The sequence below is a fragment of the Gasterosteus aculeatus genome, chromosome 4 (assembly GCF_964276395.1).
Source record: "Gasterosteus aculeatus chromosome 4, fGasAcu3.hap1.1, whole genome shotgun sequence".
In the NCBI taxonomy this organism is placed as follows: Eukaryota; Metazoa; Chordata; class Actinopteri; order Perciformes; family Gasterosteidae; genus Gasterosteus; species Gasterosteus aculeatus.
This window is the reverse complement of record NC_135691.1, coordinates 11,412,244-11,426,974: the sequence shown is the minus strand read 5'-3', so window position 1 is coordinate 11,426,974 and position 14,731 is coordinate 11,412,244. Positions and strand designations below refer to the sequence as shown.

The following is a 14,731-nucleotide window of genomic DNA, read 5'->3' as shown; positions in this document are numbered from 1 at the left end:
GCGAGTTGACTCATCTCAAGAATGATTCTTGAAACTATTTGAGTAAACCGCCAACGCCTCAGCTTGGACCTAAATACAGAGTAAGTCGGCATGACCTCTAGTGGTCCATTTTTCTAATAAATGTGCATTTTGTAGCGCACAAGATTGGAGGTCGTTCAGTCCGTGAGGGCTCGTGGATATTTGCCAGGCCTGCCCCCTAGTGTTAAAGATGGAAAGCTACATCCAAAGGCTGCTTTGGGATGTTTCCATCTCAACCGACAGACAAAGACAATTTCCTTTAATCAGAGCAGATATTTGCTCCCCTGACCAAAAACCTACACAACACCAAAACAATACTCATACTGATTGAACTCAAATGCATTGAATGTGCATGTAAATGAGTAACTTTTATACGTTCGTGGCATAAATTCGAGAAAGATGTACCACTACAATAACATCTTTTCTCAGCCTGTGATTCTCCAAACTTGTGTTTACCGGAGCAGGATCTGGCTAGTTACCATAGCAGCCCTAGTGCCTGCCACCAGCTGGGCCGACACGGGAGTTCAAGATTCACACACGTGTTATGACTGGGGTCATATGTCTAGTGTTTTTGGGTTTCCTTTTGTGTCTTTCTGTTTTCCCTTCATTCACAACCAGGCGCGGATTGGTGGACGGTCTCCTACCCGTCCTGTGATTGGCTGCAGCCTGCACATAAGGGAAGCAAAGATGCCGTCTGAGGCAGAGCAGGCCAGAGCAGGGGAGAACAGCAGCAGCACACAACCCTCGTCCTCCTCCTCTTCCAACCAGCCACTTGTATCATACCGTGAAGCTTAATAAGTATTCTATTTTTCTTTTGAGTTGGTTTTCTTCTGTTTTAAAGTAGTTAGGTAGGTAAGACTGATGTCATTATTTTTCTCCTTTGTTTTGGTAGGTCAGCGTCTTATTTTTAGCTAGGATCGTTTTTTGGTTTGTTTGTTATATTGGGGATGGGCAACGGGGAAGCCATGGTTTGTTTTTACCCCAACATACCGGGTTTTACTCAACCTAGCTTTTTTTCAATAAATATCCCCTATATAAACTTAAAGTGTGTGTGGCTACTTGGGAGATGGGGAAGATTGGGGCCTATCCATGTTGCACCTTAGGCACCCCTAGACTGGGGCGTAACACACGTGTAAGAAATCAGAGATCGTTGCACGGATTTGTATTTTTTCGTTATATTATATTATTATTGGGAGTACAAAAACAACGTTTTATTTATTGACATGTTCATAAGACACAGGAAGGTAAAAAAATACTTTTTTTTGTGGATTTGTCAGTTTGCTTATATATCAAGTGTTGTAATACTAATACAATACACTCATACAACATTACAGCGGCAATGCATTTGCATCTGTACAATTTCAAATGTGTATTTAATCATTTCCCTTAATACATCCACATAATACCCCCCAATGTCAAGCTCTCATGCACCGAAAAAGATTGGAAACTTCACAGAGGAATGTCTTAAGTATATTTGTGCCCTACATCTCAGCGATGGCGGGCGGCATGCGAGCTCTGACACGCGCCTCCCTCCACGCCGACCTGCAGTCAGAGAGCCACCGGGCGATGAGGGACGGTTTGATGGCCGGACTGTGTCTCTCCCCCTCCTGCGGCCTCTCTCTCCCGGCCTCCAACCGGGGGAAGCTGTGCCTCGGCGAGGGGCTCGGATCACATGTGTTCCTGCTGCTGTGTAACTCAGGGCAGCTGCTCTTGTGCTGGCGTGGGAGGTCTGGAGTGGAGGCGTGGGGGACAAACGCCCCCCTCACGCCTCCCGGCGGGGCCCTCCGGTGGCCGTAGAGGTACTCCAGAGGGTCACAGTTGCCAAACTCCCGCTCGCCATTCGGGTTGATCTCCTCGGCCTGCCGCCTGTCGCTGGCCTCTGATGTGGAATCACCGAGCCTTGACAGCCGCTGGTTTAACGCCTCCAGCTGCAGAGGGTGGATGCCGTCGGGGGAGGTGTGCCTGGCGGGGAAGGTGGGGCTGGCCAGGTGGCAGATGGAGAGGAGGTAGTCCTCCGAGGAGACGTGGAGCCCGTTGGCCTCATTCAGATCCCTCAGCGACTCCTCGGCGCCCTCTCTGATTGTCGGCAGCACGAGTCGTCTCTTGGACAGCCGTCTGGAGCGTGGCCGCATAGCTGGGAGACACAAACGGAGAAGTTTAGGCAGGGTGGTGGTAAATGCACTGAACATTTTGAGTTTGACTTTGATAGGCTGAATTGCAATGTAAAACATATTTGCAGGTATATTAAAGGCTGAGGCTGCCAGATTTGGTTTCTTTAAGGCACTGCTCAGGTTACCACGTCATGTGCCATCCATCCAACAAAACAACAACTGAGTTATCATCTGGACAAAAAACACAACCATTAGTTGTGTCCCTTTCCTACTTAAATCTAAATATATGGCTTCATCTCCTCCTCTTCCCCGTTTCAGACTCAATCTCTTGCTCACTCTGGAGTGACATCGTAAACAAAATACAAACAATCCCAGCAAAGAGAAGCAAAGAGGCAACGTGAATAGACGACTCTTTCAAAAATTAAAATTCATTCATGAGACACAAGCCACACAGTGTGTTTAGTAACAGCATATTGTTACAACCCTGAGTTGAGCCCACACAGAGTATTTCTGTCTTAACCGCGATGCCAGAAATAGTGTGAGCCCAACTAAAATGCGTGCCTCTCCCAGTTTCCTCCGAGGTGTAACCATTGCTATATTTAGACTGCACCTCGGCTGTACATCGGCTAAAAACGGTTGCAAGGCAGCAGCTCTGTGCTGAGGCACAGAGTAGCCACCCTGTGGTAGTTGTAAGCTCACGCATTTTCAAAAATGATTCAAGGATTATTTTTGCACAATTTGCTTTCCCACTCACCTTCTTCCTTGTCTGGTCCAGTTGATGTGTTATTCTTTTCTCGGCTTAGTTATCAGTGATATTCAACTGAACATGGCTTTTATTTGCGGCGGTGTGTCTCCATCCAGTGCTGCTGCTTCTCTGTCGCTGCAACTGTCTCTGCCCAGAAGCAACGCAGATTTATCTTATCCTCACATCCCACTTCTCTCTCTCTCTCTCTCTCTCTCTCTCTCTCTCTCTCTCTCTCTCAAGCTTACTTTAGGTTTGCCCTCCTTCCCTGTTTCTAAAAATAGACTCACCATCCATCCACTTCCTTTGCACGAGCACTGTCATTGGCCGATTGTGTTGACGGAGGGAGAAAAAGAGAGAGGTGGAAGGTAAAGAGAGAGAGAGAGAGAGAGATGACTAAAACATGAAGAGAAAAATGAGGGTGATGGGAGAAAGGGACGAGGCTAAAGGTGATTCCTTTTCAAACCACTTTGAAGAGGAAGACATTTTTGAGAATTTGAGGTTACATAAACACACTGGGCAGCTTTATCTTCATTACTGTTTAATTTATGATGCCTCTCACGGGGCATCAATTTGTTCGACGGCATGTTATATTTTGGGAGATTCAGTCATGGTCAGGGGTTAATTTGATGAGTGTTGAGAGTTACATTTATAATCAAATTAAAAAGATAGTTATGGAGGTGGGAAAACAAGAGGTCACAATGCACTCGATACAGTAATACTACTAAACCATTGAATAAAATACAAATATAGCAAACCATTCAGTCAGCAAGCTGCTGCTGGGCAGATAGGAGAAAGCTCTTGTCTCATGGAGTGGCGTGTGTGTGTGTGTGTGTGTGTGTGTGTGTTTGTGTTTGTGTTGGGGGCAGCGTGACCTCTAAAGGGTCACATGAGTTGTGTCATAATTACATCGACCAATAAAAAGATTCCTGGCTATTCATGGGTCTCTTAGGACGAGTCACCATGTCTGAGTTTGAGCGCAAGACACACACTGTCATGTTGATCAATGTGCATTCTGACAAACACGACACAACATTGAAACGTTTTTCAACTTTCAATAAAACAGCAGGATTTGTGAAAGAGAAAACCAAAGCAAGTTTGCGATCCTCTCACACTAGAATTGGTACTAGTTGCTGTGCGGTGTTGTTGTGTGTTCGTTTGAAAGGGACATTTTGTCAGCAGGTTTATCAAAGAGATTACAAATGGTTTCTTTTCTTGGCTCTCAGCTGAACACCAACCACGTGGTTGTGTTTATGGAGAGTTCATATTCTAAGGCTGCATTCTAATTTTGTTCAGTGGGTTTAAAAACATATATAAACTTAATTATAATGTAATGCATCTACTTTATCTTGCTGATCAAAACTTTAGCGTCTATACGGAGAGAGTTGGACACATTAAAATAGGGATACATTAAAAAGCTTGGATTGTAGAACCCGTGGGACGAGGACACATGTGCATATGTCGTCCTCTGAAGGGCATAGAGGGGTTTCCTTTGAGTGACGTGTTGTGTCTTTATTTAAATTAATGCAATGTGTTTTTTAGTCAGATTCAATTAAACTAAAAAGATTGTGTAAAAAAACATACAAAATGTATAGATCAAAATAAAAAGCACATGAGACCCCTTGTCTGCGGTTTGTGTTTCCTTAAAAATGACTGGCCCCTGAAGTTCCCCTACACACGGGCAGCGTGTAGCCACAGGAAACATGAAACCCAACAGAAAAGCCAATAATCGAATTAAAACAAATGGGCAAAATGTGGTGCTTTTCCCCTGGAGACCAACGTCCCAATAAATGTATACTTCTGAAAATACTAGTTATATGAAGTTTATGAAACGTGACCTGTGAGATATGTTGAAAGTATGGGACAACCCAGTTGGTAGGATTACATTGTGTGTAACAAGGTGTAGCCAGAGGCCAGAGGTGGACTGTGGAACAGGAATAAAACCACAAAATAACTTTTAAGCTTATGACAGATGTAAACAGGAATTCTTGTTTTGTTGTTTGTTTATTCGGTTTGATCTGCTCAAGTTTTTCTAGTTATCCCGTATTCCCAACTTTTCCAGCCTACTGCTCCTGACTTTCGTTTCGCTCCCATTTCATTATCACTCTGTCAACTGGCTGCTTCCGTAACTCTCTGAAGGAGGCAAGTAAACACTCCCCTGAAGCCCAAAACAGATGCAGCAGTGCAGCTTACAGGCTCAAGCTTTGTTCAAAATAATGGCTGCATCCAAAAAGATTAAGAGGAGAAGCATGATAACTGTTACTGGAAGGAAAAGCACACAACGCAAGAGTTTGCAAAATACCATAGGCACTTAAACTTTAATAAATATTAAACATTCAATTCTTTTTCATATGTACAGATATCGTACAGAAAGATCCATGGATGCTTTTGCAGCTGCTGCAAGGTTGAGATGTACCAATAATACGACTTAAAAAAAAAGAAATTGGCCCCAAAGTTTCTATTTGGATACACTTAATACAAACAGGCTTGTTTATTTTATTATAATTTGTTTTACATGAATAAATGCACAAGGAACATGAATTTTAGCAACACTGACAAACAAAGCACCATACTATACTGACTGTAAACAAAGGAAAAAGAAAAAATGCAATTAATGTAGCTCTTTTTTAACTTGTTTTTCCACCTTGCATGAGATATCAAAATATATTATCAAATGTTTTGCTATGTCTCTCAACATGCTGCATCTTTACTTCCTGAGAGATGAGAGACCCCTCGTAGTCAGACTGGCTTTTGCTTTGGAAAAGGTAACACAATCCAAGCAGTGTCAACTTTGCACAGTTCAATTACACCAAAATACAAATCAAGACATATCAATAGGGAATGAGCTGAAGCTATTTGTGAGGAAAATCTTCACATCAGGGAGGAATCTGTGACTGTGGGGTGGTTTGGAGGGATGAAAGCTTTGATTTGTGTAGTGCTGGCAAAACTGACAGACTTTATGTGCGTGTTTGTGTACTGAATGTTTATTTTTGTTGTGATGATACAGTCTCAGCAAATTGCTTCAAATCTACTTCAATCTGCGCTTTTATTTACTCAAAGCAACCGTTTGGCCACAATATCACCAACCGCCAAGTCAAATTCCTTGTATGTATAACATATTTTGGCAATAAATGTTTCCTGATTCCTGATATGCTTGATGTACAATAGTCCTGATTGTCACGTTAGTCGTAAAAGCATCATCGGTTCAGAGGGTTTGAAAAAGTCTGTAAAGGAAATATTCATCTCTATAAGAGAAATGAGAAGGCGCGGTCTATCATGCTGCATGGCCTCTCTTCATCCGCAGGAGAAAATTCCTCTTCTCTTCCAGAAGCTCCTGAATGCGTTTGTTCTTGGTTCTCTCTCGGAGGTTGATCCGACGCTTTGGGATCAGATTGTTCTGGGAGACGTCGTTGTCTACGCCAACGATCCTGTGGTATATGACGTCGATGGAGTTGCTATCGCCGTTCTCCTCTGGTTTTCGCCGTGGGCTTGTGATGGCCGATTTGTCTGGTGTCCGGGCAGTTGTGGTCGCAGGGGACGCTGGGTCCGAGGGCGTTGTGGGGACAGGGATGGTCACAGGAATATAGTCAGACAGATCCATCCATGGCGAGGAAACCAGGTCCGTCATATCTTCACTATTGATAGTTGGGATCAACATGGTGAACCCGTCGTCCAGCACCACGGTGTCACTGACCCCTCCAATGTTGCTGTAGGACACTGTGATGTCATAATCACTGAGAATGATTCCGCTGGTTGATGTTACGTCACCGCTGCTGGTTAATGGGATATCACTATATGGCAGGGTTCCACTAGGAATGTTGACTTCTTCAAAACGAGGGGTTCCAGTCTGAGTTACCAAGTCATCGAAGGAGCTGGGTGATGTCGTTGACGTGTCAGGATGCCACAGTGGAGTTTCATCTACAAATGCTCTTTTGTTATTGACATAAGTAACATTGATTGTTGACTCAGGCACAGGGATGCCTGCAGGTGTTCCATAGACACTGGTGCTGGATGAGACAGTGGAGGAAACGTATTCGGTCAGATGTTGTGGACTCGCTGTAGGGGCTGTGGTGTAATACGCAGGCATTGTTTTTAGTATGGCCTTTTTTGGATTGCTCTTAGTCTTATTCTGATAAACCTTGGCCTGAGTATGTGTGGCATTTTTGTGACCTACTTTTGGGGTCTTTATAGGATTTGTCTTGGTTTCTTTTTTTTTTGTAACTTTTGTCTTTGGCTGAATGTTTTGGGGGGATTTGGCTTTTGGTGGAGTCTTTTTAAGTTTGGGTTTGTGTATTTTCCCAGGAGTCTTCTTCCCTGCAGGAGTCTTTTTGAGGTTGGTCTTCACAGAGGGAGTCTTTTTGGGAGTATTCTTTGAGGGAGTACTGTTTGATTGAGTAGTATTTGTCAAAGTATTGTTTGGTGTATTAGTACTCTTGTTTGGAGGAGAAGTCTTTTTGGGCGTAGGGTTTGGTGGAGTATTCTTTTTTGAAGCGGTCTGTTTGGATGTTGTCTTTTTGAGTGTAGGCTGTTTGGGAGTAAATTTTTTGGGAGCAGTGTTTGCCGTAGTAGTTTTTTTGGGAATTGTTGTTCCTGGTTTACTTTTGGGGGGTTGGCTGTTCCATGGGATATTCTTTTTTGAAATATCACTTTTATTCTTTTTGGGATTGATCTTTGGTGACACATCTTTTCTAGTAGTATTTTTGAGTTGAGTACTCACTTTTGGATTGAACTTTGGTGGAACCACCTTTTTGGGCTTGTTCTTCGGCATTATCTTTTTGGGCTTGGATTCTATTTGTGGGTCTGTTTCCGTTGCATCTGTCATAGTTGGACCGGTTGTTGCTGGAGGGTGTATAGCAGGTGTAACAGATGTTGCTGGACCATTTGTAGTGCTCTGAAACTGTGGATCTGTGTTCACTTCTAGTTCTGGGACAGGCAAAGCTGGGGAATGACTAGTAACACTGGGAGAAGATGGGATCACTGAGGTTGTTGCCTTAGAAAACATAGTGGGGAGGACTGGAGCACTGGTGGTTGGGGGAGGAGGAGTGGTGATCATTTGTGTAGAAAGAGCGCAATGAGGAACAGCTGTGGTAGAAGTAGGGGGACGATGAACTGTGGTCCACGAATTGGTGTTGAAAGCTGAACTGGTGGAGATGAAAGCTCCGGTGGGTTGGATGGTGGCACCTGAGCTGAGGGTGGATGGAGAAGCACTTGGCAGGATGGACGTTGATGTGGAGTTGGGTGGAGGCCTTGTGATGGTGACGTTGCTGCAGGACTTGCAGCACATGCGCTGATACTCCGGTAGAGAGCAGTAGCGCTTCAGCACCTCCATACGACATAACACAGAGCGGTCTCCATGACAACGACGGCCTGTGGAGGAGAGAATAGAGAGCTGAGACTGGGTGCAGCCAGCGGTGGAGACTATGAAGAAGTGAGTGTTATGTATGAAAGGTGTCTCTGCATGTGCAATGTGCAACAATTAGTATATTACATTAGTCTTGTGTGTATGTCTGTAAATATAAAAAAGTACATGCATACGTGTGAGTGTTTGTGTGTGTCGGTTCCACACCATGCAGAGAACAGTAGAAAAGCCAGACCATTAGCAGATGATGCGGAAAGGAAGAGAAACACCCAAAAATCAAGAGCAGTCATGAGATTAGTCCAGAGCAACTGAAATGGGAAAAGAAGGGTTGGCAGTCTAGTGCTCTAAATATAACTGAGGTTTGAGTCTTTCAAATGTTGATCATTTCTCAGTTGTTTGAATTTCAAACCGTATACCACTTGACCCTTTTCGTACCATGCCAGTAAAATACCTGTGTTTACTGGCAACGTTTGACATTTTCCCTGAAAAGGAACTAACCAGTGAACATTCCTGGTGAGAGAAAGATCACACTTCTCAAAACATTTTTATTGATACAACTTTGCTGTTGAATGACAGTAACTGAAACAATGAGATGTACGCCCCCCCCTGCTCAATATATAGATATAGTCTTTTCTTAAGAAAAATAATTCAACTGTATCGAAAGTTACAAGTTCACAGTCACTTTGGTAAAACACTTCATTACTTGGAAATCAACCAATCAATCTGTTTATCGATTGAAAAAAAACAAACATGAGGTACAGAAATTATATTTCCTTTTGAAATGAATTACATAATTTCCATGATGATGTAAAAACTGGAATGGCACATTAAGTGTCATATGAAACATTTACAAAACATTAATAAAATTTCCCTGATAAATCAAAGTGCATATAGACGCAGTGCACGTAGTCCATCTGAATGTTTCTTCAACGTTAGCCAAACGTTAGCCAGCCCCACGCAGCAGGCCAGTGAAGCCACAAAACAGTTACCCATAGTATAGAATATTATAGAAGAAGATAACAGTCATGAACATTATTAAATACAGTCAACACCAATGTTATATACAGTCGCACTGCTAGGTCTGGCTTGGTGTCATACAGTCCAACTCCAGCAGAAGGAAACCTTGGATAGCTCGCTACATAGTCACAACAGAAATAAGTGATCACAATACAATGACAAGTCTGAAGTGTTTTTGTTTTTTTCTCTAGATGCCGTATGTGTCGATACCCTGGGCCCTTTGTAAACCCTCTCCAGTTGCTGGACATTGGTCCAACATCAGCTTGGTAGGTTTGATGGTTGGCGGGCGTGAGTTTGTTAAGTTGCTTTGAAGCTGCCTCTCTTCCGAGTGAAACGTTGAGTGAGTAAAACCATCTCTTTCACAGATAAATGCCATTACATTCAATCCAAGATAAGGCATTGTTCATGTGGTTAATGTTCATCAACATAAAATGATCATCGGACGCTCTCAAATCAAAGTTTATGAGGTATTTCTGTATCTGATCGCAATGTGTAAAAGCCCGAATGATGAAGCTTCCTTACACACACAAACACAGTCGGACAGACACACTTGGAGCGACATGACTCACATTTCTCATTCGATCAGACACTCGCTAACTCACTCGCCTGAACACAAGACAGACAAATGCGCCTATGCACACGGACACACGCGAAACACCCAGATGCACCAACACACACACACACGCACATGCATTTATGTGATGGATGCAAATGTGCATGACGAAACGGGATCCTATCGTTAAAGAAAACAAGAAGTGACAGTAAACCACTGACCCATTTGAGAGAATGGAGAGGCAACTAACCGACCATGTCCTGCATAATATAGATCTAACCCCCCCCCCATCCCCTCCCCAAAACACTTTACCTTTATTAAATATTTATCTGTATTTATGTAAAATCAATAAAAAAATACACATAACAGTCAAGGATCTAAGCGATCAATAGCAGTCCAAAGGTTTTAGGCAAATAAGCTACAGCTTATTTATGGTAAAACGTTATTAATGTTATTGTTACTCATATAGATTTAGATTTATAGGTATATATAAATACAAATATATTTATAGATGTATTTGTTTAAAGTCTGCAAGCACAAATAAGCTGCATTTATTGAACTTTAGTATAACAGTCAAAGAGAGGATGGCTGATGATGAGGTGAAATGGGAAGCAACCTCAAGCGGTCAGACTACCCTGTTTTTTTTTGTGTGTGTGTTTTTTTAAAATGAGCCTTTCTTCAAGATCCTTCACCTCAAAGTTCCCTCCCTCCAAATCAGAAGCTTTACTTATGTCACTTCCTGTCCCTGTGCTGAATTCCTGCCAATCTGAGAATGGAACGTAGAATGAGACGCCATTCTCATCCTCGAATGGAACCAGTATGTCAGATGAGCACTTTAGCAAAGATGTCCTCATTGTGACAATATCACATTCACAATAAAGCTTTCATATATACTTTTTCATTTTTTTTCCATTTAGATATTTATATACCTTTTGTGTTTATTTTCACACCTGTTTCTCCCCAAAATGACAGTGCGCTAGAAAAAGAAAAAAAGCACAGCTGCATCTCAGGAGTGGTAACCCATGACAACACGCAGCTAGCTCGCGCAAAACGTGGCCGCCAAATGCAGAGTGGGTCCCCTCACAAGCGAACGGCTCCTCGACACGTCTCGGGAGGCGCCCCGTGAAAACCTGTTTTCGCCTCGCCACTTCGAATCCTTTTCACATCAAATTTTTTGTTGATCTTTTGAGTTTTCGACTGGCCAGCGGTTACAACACAATGCTCCACAAAGGAGAGAGAGATAGAGAGAGACAGAGAGAACCAACCAGCACACATAGGAGCCAGAGACCCCCCCCCTGCCCCCCAGTCAGAGCCGTTTCAGACACAAAGAGGGAGAGGCAACACCCCCCCCCCCCCTCCCCAAAAGAGAAGCAAAAGCTTTGCCGCTCGCTCACGGGCGTGGGCACAGGCACGGGCCATGGGGAAGGTCAGGGGGCCAGCCGGGGCCGACCCTGCAGAGACAGGAGGACAGAGATGGGCAGGGCCCAGCAGAGGACAAACATGCAGCTGCGGCTGCCGCTGTGGAGGCCAGGCTGGGAACTATAGAGGGAGGTTTTACGTGAGGAGATCTTCCCGACCAAGTTGGGGTTTGGTCGGGACAGCCACTGGATCAGGATGTTGCCGTTCTTGTTGAGGTCAGACGAGCCCTCTGCAGAGGAAAAAAAGACAAAAACAGAGGGAGAGAGTGATGCAACGCTTTAGTTACTGCAATGAGCTTTCCCCCGATTCTCCTTTCTACACTGAGATGTGGGCCTGTTCTTGTCTACGTATTCAAGAATAATACAAAAAAAAGTTATCAAAGCATCAAATATGTTAAGTTTTACTTTTTGACTGCTTCTTTTCAAACGGACCTTCTTATTAAAACTGTGAGATATTTATTGTCCCTTTTGGAGCACAATGTTGGTATGTCAGATAAGACAAAAAAATTAACATTTTAATAAAAGGAAGTTATTAAGACAATAGGGAGTAAATAAAAAAAGATTTGAGAGACTGGAGGCCCCTTATCACTCACTGGGACATGGATCCAGGCGACAGACTCTGATGGTGTCGGGCTTACTGTCCAGACACAGGCCGATGGTGTTGTCCCGGGTGTGGCACAGAGCCTGCCTCTGCTGGGTCCCGTTGCCACATGACACTGAGCACTGCAGAGACGGGACATCCCATGACAAACACTTTAAAGACATCACACGGTATACAAGGCCGTAAAATCCGAACAAATGCATTTAATGTAGGCGTATCATGACGCTGTTTTTTTTGTGGATTGTCAAAATGAACATGTTAACCTATGCAATTAATGTGGCCAAAATTAATGCAATAAAGTACAACTTTTATTTGCGATTAATGAATTTAAAATAATCAGTTAATTTGTTTTAATCTATTGTCAGCCCTAGTTTCTTGTAATCATTTTCCTTGATTTACAGTAATACGTTTGATAATAAAACCACAAAAATCATCAAAAAGCATCTGTTGGACGTATAAAAAATATTGCAAATTCTTCCTGCAAAATGGACCAAACTTTTGATTTCTGCTGCCCTACGTTCAGCCTGCGTACCTGCGACCACGGGCCGACTCTCCACTGGGTCGGGCAGGAGTGTCGGTTGCAGGGTCTGCGAGACTCGGGCCTGTCGTCGTTGCAGTGTTTGTTGTGGATGGGGCGTGTGGTGTTGTCATCTGATGGCTGGACACAGCTGACCGAGCGGATTTGCATCCCTGTCTTTCCACATGGTTTGCTGCAGTTCTGCCACTCCCCTGTCACCCAACTGGAGGGACGCAACGGGGCAGAGGAGAGAAAGACAGGAGGTCTGAGGGCATTCAATATTCCCAAAATACTGAAGTAAACAATGAAAGAGGAGAAAAGACAAAGCCTACTGAGTGTAGAACATGAGTAAAGATTCCTATATCTTCACAGATGGGGACATATACATACATGGGTGGGGGACAGGGCTTCTGGTTGCAGTCTCTGGTGTCTCCTCTGGGTTTCATGTTGGATTTGTTACAGAAGCTCTTGTGGACCATCTTACTGTCAACTTTCCTTCTGCATCCGTATCGCAGGTACTGCTTCCCTACAGCATGAGGGGATAGAGGATTTTATAAATGTGAGCATGAGAAAACATAAAGACGGGCATGATAGATGATCAGAGTTTCACAGAAAGCACTTCCTTTACTCTACTGTACCTCCACCGCAGGGCTTGGAGCAGTAGGACCATCTCTTTGGAGCCCACTCATAGGCGCTGTCCTCCACCAGCATGTTGTTCTGAATAGCAGAGTCACTGTCCATGTTCATCATGTACTTATAAGACAAATTCACATCCTCATCGCCACGCAATTTCATCTGCAAAGGGGAAAGAATTGACATTGTGTGTGAAAAAGAGAGAGAGAGAAGGACAGAGATGCTTGTGTATGATCAGATTATTCCTAATATTGCTAATTTCTTCTCTTTTCAATGTGTACCATGATCAGAATTCCATGTCTGATAGGACCAGTGGTCTGAAGCGAATCCTTGTCGTTGTCATTCTCATATTCCCACTCCACGCCCTTTTCTATCACCGAGTGGGATTCTGGGTAATCGTTTTCCCCATTCAAGAAGAAAAGTCCAGAGGCAACGTTCTTTACAGCTGTAGATGCGTGAGGATTTCCATTAATCACACTAGTACAATATACAGCACAATACTATATAAACACGTAGGTAAGAAAAACACGATACAATGTCAAATACCTAAAGTGTGTGAGGTTGCTTTCAGCTCTTGGATCAGTAAGTGTCTCGCTCCTCTGGGGATTTCAAGAACTTTGAGGAAACCTGAAAGAAAGTTGACATCATGAAAGTGTTAGTTTACCAAAGAAAAGCCTCAGCTAATCCCACAAATAGCTCTTAATCATTTAAACCAAATACCCCTGCTCACTACTACAGACCCGAAGTACACATTGCAGAGAATCTTGGAATTCTCTGATGTCGAAGGTTAGATCATTTACTAACAAACATGTGCTCATAGAGGCCGCTGATCCTCCTCTAGAGGGCGGCGTTTAGCTGAATATAACTCAACGTGGGGTTCATACCATAAAGGAGCACCGGACAACTATCCCGTACTGAGCAGCATGAAAGGCAGCGGCTACGTCTGATGTCATGCCCGTCCGACATTCCGATCTGGGTTATTGTCCCTGTGAGTGTGTGTGTGTTCACCTTGTTTCTTGGCAGTGCGCGTGATGGTGTCTTTGAAGGTCTTGCAGCTGGAGTTGTCTCCTCCACACACTCCACATTTGTCCTCCTGCTTTGAGGAGCCGACCGTGCCGTCACAGCCCACTTTCTGTTCAAGAGGACATGGAAAGTTAAACACATGCAGATCTGACCACAAGGCAGCAGCCGTCTCGCCCTCTCACACACACACACACACGCACAACGTCTCTCACCTCACACTCCCCACGCACGCACACACTGTGCGGATCCTTGTAGGAGCAGCGCGTGCCGTCCAGGACCATTCTCTGCATGAAAACCACGTCTCGTGTCTCCTTGGACTGGCAATGCAGGTGGCAGCGCTTGTTAGCTAGGAAAAAAACAAACACACAAAAATGACCCAATTGGCACTTTTGTGATCCGTTTTGGATTTCATCTTCACAAATAACATGGGGGTTATTTTATATTCTTCTGAATGAGCGCTCCATGAGTCAGCGTGGCGCTTTGTCTCATTGTGTCTATTTGTGTGACTCATAATACAACTACATGAGCCTCCAGAGACAAAACCTGGCAGTTTATCCCAGTGAGAAGGAACACTCGACTTCATCACGTTCGTTACCCATGGACACAATCCAGAGACCTTGTTTTATGGTGCTTTGACACTAATAAGCAGGTGGCAGACGTGCTACTGTAAAACGATAACATATGGAAACAGGACACTTTTCTACATCATCATCGTATATCCTGCGCTTATGTCTAAGTG

General features: G+C 43.8%; 2 protein-coding genes across 3 annotated transcripts in view; both read right to left on the bottom strand.

The window, feature by feature from the left end:
- Positions 1-1,165: 1,165 nt before the first annotated feature.
- Positions 1,166-3,183, bottom strand: LOC120818433 (uncharacterized). Its single transcript, XM_040175501.2, has 2 exons — positions 2,884-3,183; positions 1,166-2,152 (listed from the first exon to the last, which is right to left on the bottom strand). Exon 2 carries the CDS (start codon positions 2,148-2,150, stop codon positions 1,500-1,502), a length of 651 nt encoding a protein of 216 aa, XP_040031435.2. The 5' UTR covers positions 2,151-2,152; positions 2,884-3,183; the 3' UTR covers positions 1,166-1,499.
- Positions 3,184-5,161: 1,978 nt separating this feature from the next.
- The window catches only part of LOC120817843 (A disintegrin and metalloproteinase with thrombospondin motifs 2), a 90,161-nt gene continuing 80,591 nt past the window's right edge, over positions 5,162-14,731 (bottom strand). For both annotated transcript variants that reach the window (XM_040174454.2, XM_040174455.2), the window contains 10 exons: positions 14,205-14,338; positions 13,978-14,101; positions 13,516-13,596; positions 13,251-13,414; positions 12,975-13,131; positions 12,727-12,862; positions 12,352-12,559; positions 11,812-11,941; positions 11,359-11,448; positions 5,162-8,238 (listed from right to left, as the gene is read on the bottom strand). In XM_040174454.2, coding sequence (XP_040030388.2) covers positions 6,146-8,238; positions 11,359-11,448; positions 11,812-11,941; positions 12,352-12,559; positions 12,727-12,862; positions 12,975-13,131; positions 13,251-13,414; positions 13,516-13,596; positions 13,978-14,101; positions 14,205-14,338 — 3,317 coding nt within the window. In that variant the 3' untranslated portion in view covers positions 5,162-6,145. The remainder of the gene's footprint in view (positions 8,239-11,358; positions 11,449-11,811; positions 11,942-12,351; positions 12,560-12,726; positions 12,863-12,974; positions 13,132-13,250; positions 13,415-13,515; positions 13,597-13,977; positions 14,102-14,204; positions 14,339-14,731) is intronic.